At 35.0% G+C, this 7,792-nt stretch overlaps 1 protein-coding gene across 1 annotated transcript in view; it reads left to right on the top strand.

The window, feature by feature from the left end:
- Positions 1 to 7,792, top strand: part of Pgm2l1 (phosphoglucomutase 2 like 1) — a 58,680-nt gene that overhangs the window by 30,950 nt on the left and 19,938 nt on the right. The window contains exons 4-6 of the mRNA XM_033764214.1: positions 79 to 163; positions 4,299 to 4,382; positions 5,929 to 6,122. Of these exons, the coding sequence (XP_033620105.1) occupies positions 79 to 163; positions 4,299 to 4,382; positions 5,929 to 6,122 (363 nt within the window). The remainder of the gene's footprint in view (positions 1 to 78; positions 164 to 4,298; positions 4,383 to 5,928; positions 6,123 to 7,792) is intronic.

Here is a 7,792-nt window from a genome sequence, read left to right as displayed (position 1 = left end):
TGGAAAGTTCTTTTTTAAAGCATGATGGTAAGCTAAGGACTAAGGATAATCTTTTAAAACTTTTTTCCTTTTTTTTAGGCTTGCTAAACTCACAGCTGCCGTGTTGCTGGCTAAAGATGTTCCTGTGTACCTTTTTTCAAGATATGTTCCTACACCTTTTGTAGTAAGTGTGTTATGACTGTTCAGTTTGTTGCTCTTGATGAAATTTCTTAACTATAAATCCTTGTTACACATGTGGTTTTGTATTAAGTGATATGAGGAACCAAAGGAAGGAAAATGAATTTTGCTTTGAGTTTATTTTCATTTCTTGAATCACCTGAGAACTTGATCTCGAAAAGCTGATAAGCCCACAGTCATGGTGTGGGATATTTTAATATTCTTTCAGAAATTGATAAGGCAGATAAAAATGTTTACAGATACACTTGAACACACTGTTAACAGGTTTGTTCTGTTGAGTGTGTGTAAAGACCCTGTATTCTGTGATGATAAAATACATGTTATTAAGCAAAGTCACAAAGGAAGTCTCAGCAAATTCTAGAGAACTGTTTATCAAGCTGTATTCTTAGACTCCAATGCAATAAAACTATAAATTGAAAAGCCTGCAAAACCCCCTATGCTTAGAATCTTAAGAAACATTCATAAGAAATCTGTAGATTAAAGAAGATATAATTGAAGATGAGAAACTACAGGTAGTCCTTACTTTGAATGGTAGAGGACTGTAAAGACAGCTGTGAAGGTAAAGATCCATGTGAAGTGACTTTCATAACCAATGAGAAAAATTACAGATATTCCATAATCTTTAAAATATCTTGACAAAGCATTAAAAACTATCTTACTCTTGGTTAAAAATATGTAGGGAAAAAGAAAAATGGTAAGAAATAGTACATTACAATTAAAAACATAGAGTACTAAAATTCTTTTTTTGTTAAAAAAAAAAAAGTAACCAAGAATATGAAGTATTTTCTTCTTGTCTTGTAATTTTCAATATGAGAGCATTTTTACTATGCCTTTGCAGATTGTTATATACCTTTGTAAGTTTGAATCAGCTTCCAATATTTTAACCTTTGTTCCTGTCAATATACTAAAATATCTCTGAGAGACCCTTTAATGTTGTGTTTTTCTGATATCACTTCCTCTTGGACTTTTTCATCCTTTCCATCACAACCCCGTTCCTCATTTCATCCATGTGTTTTTCTTCATTATGTTCCTTTAGTTGAATATCTAAAGTCTCTTGAATGGTGACAGTATCAGCATTCCAAAATGTCTTTTCTATAACTCATTTATTTTCAATTTTCCTTTCACCATTGTCACTTTCGTTTCTTTGCTGCATTTTGATCTTTGTTAGCCAATTCTTTTAATTATCCATTTTTCTGAAATGTCACATGAGTTTATCACTGGAAGATAAGAAGACAGCACAGCCACATGTCTGTGTGAGAGCTGATTCATAATACACCGTGACCAATCACTGACAGACTTAAAAGAGTCACACAGTGGGTCACTCACCATAATAGATCTATTATACATGTAATGACTTGTTTGTTTGTTTGTTTGTTTTTGAGACAGGGTCTCACTATGTAGTTGAGACTGAACTGGAACTCACTATGTAGGCCAGGCTGGTCTCAAACTCACAGCAAGCCTCCTGCCTCAGCCTCCTGAGTCCTGGGATTACAGGCATATGCCACCACTCCCGGCCTTTTTTTTGGGGGGTTGGTTTTTGTAAACATTTTATTGCTGTTAACCTTCTTTTTTTTTTTGGTACCAGGGATCGAACTTAGGTCCTTGTGCTTGCAAGGCAGGCAGCAGAACCACTGAGCTAAATCCCCAGTGCTATGACTTGTGGACTGAAGAGCTAGCAACCACATTTGTACTTGATACAGTTATTCGTGGTTAATGTTACCATGATAACAGAAATATTTGTTAAGAGACTCATGTCATTTGACTAAAATGCAGCAATAGAAATCTTTGTATATTGGAACTGTGTAATGCCAGGACTGCTTGCATTTAAAACTGAACAATATGAAAACACTATGTGGCAAATATCATGGGATAGAACCAAGCCAAACTTAAAGGGATGTTTATGGCATTAGTGACTATATTAGAGAAAAAGATTAGAAAACATTGAGTTAAGTTTTAACTTAACACATTAATACTAAAACAGATATAATCTAAATTAAGTAAAAGTAATAAAATATAAAAGAATGAGAAAAAAAATCAAGTAAACAGAAAATAAAGAAGATAACAAAAACAAATGTCTGAAGAAACTTAAGAAAATAAACAGTCCTGGAAAAGGTAGTCAAGAAACAAAGAAGGAACAAATTAAAATTTAAACAGAGGACATAATAAATAAAGGTTTTGAAAAGCATGATATTTTAAACAATAGAGTGCAAATAAATGTACAAATTTAAGTGAATTTGTCAGTTGCCTAGAAGAGCACTTGATGCATCAAAACTGATGTTTTATAAATCTGAATGGACCTATCATTAAATAAACTGAATTAGAATTTTTTAAAAACATATTCCCAAATTTAAAGTCTAGGTGATTTTATAAGCAAATATTTGAGAAATAGATAATGTCTCTTTAAGCTATTCTAGTGATTTATTGGAGATATATTGAAGGAATTCCCCAAAAATTAGCTCCACTGCGTAATAGAAACCAAGGAGAGATCTAGAAGTCTAGACTATTTCTGTAAGATTCTGCCATTGAATTGCCAGTTCCAGCTATCATCATTCCCATTGTGTTGACTTTTCTCTCATGTAGGTAGATTTACTCTTAACTGGTAGGGAAGATATTTTTAGTTATCCCAGATTCACACCCCTTTATCATTATCACTTCACGTTGTATCTTGGTTGGAAGGACTCTGATCAGCCTTGGTTTCTGAAACAGTTCAAGGGAATGGGTTACTGCAGTAAGATCTGGCTCATGTTCACGCCCCTCCTCACCATTGTCAGGAGAGAAATTAGATGTAATGGTAGAAGTTGGAAGAGAAACATCCTAAGGACACAAATAATAATTGCTACAGAGAAAAATGGAAATTCCACCTGAAAATTAAATATGAGAGAGAAGATAGTCAACCCTTACATGAGAGAGGCCACACAGAGTATGTATAAAAAATATTCAGATTAGCCACGCGTGGTGGCACACACCTATAATCCCAGCACTTGGGAGGCTGAGGCAGGGGAATCACTGTGAGTTTGAGACCAGCCTGGGCTACATAGTGAGTTCTAGGTCAGCCTCAACTACATAGTGAGACACTGTCTCAAAAAACAAACAAAAAAAGTTCAAATTGGAAAGCAAGAGACCTGTGTTCTACCTGTGAATTCTCTACCTAGTGATTATATAATGTGGGATTAACCTCAGTGTAAAATGCAGTAGATGAAATGATTTCTGAATTTACTTCTAACTTAAGTATTTTATGGTGATATTTGCCACTCATATCTCTATGGTTTGGTGGGGTGGCTGGCTGTCTTAGTTACTTTTCTGGTTGCTGAGCCAAAATACCCAACACCCAAAGTTAAAGGAAGAAAAGTTTATTTGATTAATAGTTCATAGTGGTTTCAGTCCATAGTTGGCTGGCACCAAGGCAGAGTGGCATGGCAAAGGGGCATCACCAAGGATAAACAGCCAGTGGCAAAGCAGGGTAGGCAGAAATCAAGCAGCAAGCAACAACCTTTTATCTGTACCTTATATTCCATCCAGGGTACCCGCCCTTAGGGCAGGTAGCGCTTATTCCCAGTGTGGGACACCCTTAATCCTTCCCAGGACTGTGCCAAACCAGTCAGTGGGCTAATTTAGTCATCACACTCCCTTGATTCCAGTTTCAAACACATAATCTCAGCATCACACACTCTAGATCCAGTCACCTCTGAAAAACCCTACCTCTGACCACTTGAGGGTTTGAGGGGACATCTAGACACAAACCATAACACTGGAACATAGTAGGTATTCATTAAATATTGTGAAATGAAGAAAATAATAACAAATATTTATAAGACTAAGGACTGGGGATTTAGCTCAGTGGCACCGCACCTGCCTTGCAAGAGCAAGGTCCTGTATTCAATCCCCGTACCCCCACCCCCAAAAAAAGAGAGACTAAGTTAAAGGAAACTGAGGGGAAAACCATTTGGTCTAATAATTGGATGATTTTTGAACCCCATATTTAGAAAGGACCCTACCCACAAACCCGGAGCCTTTGAGACTGTAGGTGACTTGTGTCATGTCTTTTTCTGTTATGTAGTCAAAGTTATTTTCATCTCAGATACATGAAACAAAGTGGAATTATTATGTTACAATTTTTTCAGCCATATGCAGTCCAAGAGCTCAAAGCAGTTGCAGGTGTGATGATTACTGCATCTCACAACCCTAAGGAAGACAATGGATACAAGGTATGCTGCACTCCTGACCTTTGCTTATTTTATAGTTCTTATTTTATTTCAGTAATATATGCTACAAGCTAAACATTGGGAATTGAAAGATAAAAATCACTGAGGCTGGCCCTCGTAGAATTTATATTCCTAATAGCCCTTACCACTTTTCATTATGTACTATTACAAAGATGTCTTCATTGGTCTTTTTACTTATAACTGCCCTTGACTTCTCCATCACATGCAAAATTTGTTCTGCTGTTTCAGAAATTGTACCAAGAATGTGAAGAATGCATGAGAGTGTGTAGGAAGAAAGTCAGAGAAATACCTTCATCTCATTTTTCCCTTCTTTTTCCTCCTTTCTCTGACCTTCTGCCTTGATTCTCCATTGACCAAAGGAACCATTTGTTGTATCAGGCTCTATGGCAAGAAGCAGAGTAGAGAAGGGTGAAAAGTAACTCTGAAAGTGTTATTGGATAGCTCCTTTTATTTGTTTGTTTGTTTGTTTGTTTGTTCTTTAGGGTAGCTCCTTTTAAAAGTGGGTTACCAAATAAACATCACTGGGTTTTGGGTTGCTTGCCTCTCCTTCTGGAGTTAGATTCCAGGTTCTTCTCATCTTGAACAAAGAATTGAACAAAATGAGCAAAGAGCAGTGGCAAAGTTTATTTGAAAAAGTAAAAGTTGCTGGGAGTTGTGGCACACACCTGTAATCCCAGCACTTGGAAGCTAAAACAGGAGGATCACGGGAGTTTGAGGCCAACCTGGCTACACAGTGTGTTTAAGGCCAGTCTGAACTACATAGTGAGACCCTGTATAAAAAAATAAATAAATAAAATTGAAGAGTGAGGGGGAAACTGGCTCTGCAGAGTAAGCTTGAGCCAAGTAAAAGAGGAAAAAGCAAGATAAAGTACACCTTAGAGGAAGCAGGGCAGACAATCATGATACAGTATCAAGCTCTTCTTGATATCTGAATCCTTTTATACTGTCTAAATCTCAAGGAAATGCACCAGGACTTCTACATATGGTTCCTGAGAGGAGGTGCTGCGATCCCACCCCTCAGACTGATGTCTAGGCCACCCTATTGAAAGCCTACTCGAGTTCTCCTGAGAAATCCACATGCAGGGCTTTTGGAAACTGTTCTGTGCATGTAGTCTGGGATCTTATAATTAATTTCCTCTACCACAAAACAGCACAGTTTTATAATGTTGAGTTTAACAGTGTAAAGTTTTATGGGATATCCTATAGTTTCTTACATTATTTTGGTATACAGTTATAAATCTAAGAATATGATTAGACACTATGGTATATGCATATTATAATAATGCTTGCTTATATTATCTTGTATTATTATTAAAGTAAGTTCTAAAAAAAGAAATAATATGTGATTTTGTTATAAATCCCCATAGAATCATTTATATCAATAACTTCTTGTATTTATTAGTCTCATGTTGAAATTTTTTACTCCATTAACTTAATGTGCTTCATAAAGCCAAAACACTTTACTGTAGCTAAGAAAACATCTGATAAGCATTTCAAATAATTATAGCTATATTTACCTGTTCTCCAGGTTTATTGGGAAACTGGTGCTCAGATCACATCTCCTCATGATAAAGAAATTCTGAAATGTATAGAAGAATGTGTGGAACCTTGGAATGGTTCCTGGAATGATAATTTAGTGGACACTAGTCCACTTAGGAAAGATCCTCTGCAGGACATTTGCAAGAGATACATGGAAGATCTGAAAAAGATCTGTTTTTACAGGTATCCAAGTTGAGATATAGAATAGTATTGTTAGGCAAAGGTTAACAAGTAAGGGAAGAAAGTGATTTTAAAAGTGTTGTCTATTCATTATATTTAAAGTATAGTTTTATGGTATTCATAATAGTCAAAAGTGTTGTATTCATTGTATTTAAATTGTAATTTCATAGTATTCATAATACCCAAAAAGTGGAAGTAACCCAAATGTACATCAACTAGTGAATAAATAAAATGTAATATATCCATACAATGAGATATTATTCAGCAATTAAAAGAAATGAAGTACTGATACATACTGCAATATGGATTATCCTTGAAAACATTATGCTAAGTGGAGAAAGCCATTCAAAAGGAACCACATATTGTAGATATTCCATTTATATGAAATTTCTAGACTGGGCAAATCTACAGAGAAAGAAAATTCAGTAGTGGTTGTCTATGGTTGGGAAGAAGCAGAGAGTTAGGGGGTGGGTGCAGCAATAGTGTGCAGTGTTTATTTTGGGAATAATGAGAATGTTCTAAGTTTGGTTGTGGTAGTGATTAAATAGCTCTATGAATATAATGAAAGCCCCACTGAATTGTTACTTGTATAATAAGTGAATTATAATTCAATACAACTGTTAAACAAATTATATCTAACTATATGTAATTCCTGTATATAAGAGCAGGAAATTTCCTAAGATTTTCTTTTTCCTTAACTATTCCCATAATCACTTATATAACTAACCCATAGATAGCTAACACTATTGCTAGAAATAATCACTATTTACTTGAGTGTATTTTTCCTATCCTACAAAATAGATTTTAACTTTTTCTCTAGTTTATTTTCCAAAGTGCACCCATCAAGCTATCAATTGTTTGTTTTTGTTTCCAGAATGAGAAGTAGGCTATAATACAGTAGTGCTACCTAAAAGTTGCTGTCTATAGTCAATCAAAAAAAGTCTGATCCTTTTATTATCTTTTCTAACTTTATCCATTTACATTTTTGTTTTTGAAAGAGTATATATGCAAAAGCAAAATATGTCAAGATGAATGTATAATCATAGAAATTTCAAATTTCTTTAAACTTGATTATATTTTCCTAAGGGGTTATATCCTAAGGATAAAGAACCACAAACCTCCAATTGTCTATGGTAGCTCTACTGTTAGCATAATATCAATAGTTTTTGGAAATAAAACTATGCATATGCATATACATATAATATGAACAAGTGGATAATTATGTTAATGACAATAAGGAACTAAGATCTTGATATAAGAAAATCAAGTGTTGGGCCAGGGATTTAGCTCAGTGGTTCTGCTGCCTGCCTCACAAGCGCAAGGTTCTGAATTCAATCCCTGGTACCAAAAAGAAAAAGAAAACAAAATCAAGTGTGTAAAGTCAAAGAAAATAATTCTAAAATTGTAATTTTGAATTTATAATATTAGTATGTATTCATGGCTTATTTACCTTTTGCTAAATACTAATTCTGTTACTAAAAGAGACTTATATATACCTCTAATGCATAGATTGGGTTTGCTAAATTCTCATGTGGAGAATGCAGGACTGGGGCAGAAAATATAATCCCGGGATTTGTCTCTGTGTGTGTGTGTGTGTGTGTGTGTGTGTGTGTGTCTGTGTGTCTCTCTCTCTGTCTGTCTGTCTGTCTGTCTCTCTCTCTCTCTCTCTCTCT

Source organism: Fukomys damarensis, unplaced genomic scaffold, assembly GCF_012274545.1.
Source record: "Fukomys damarensis isolate Sample0158 unplaced genomic scaffold, DMR_v1.0_HiC HiC_scaffold_16, whole genome shotgun sequence".
Taxonomy (NCBI): Eukaryota; Metazoa; Chordata; class Mammalia; order Rodentia; family Bathyergidae; genus Fukomys; species Fukomys damarensis.
This window is presented reverse-complemented; position numbering and strand designations above follow the sequence as displayed.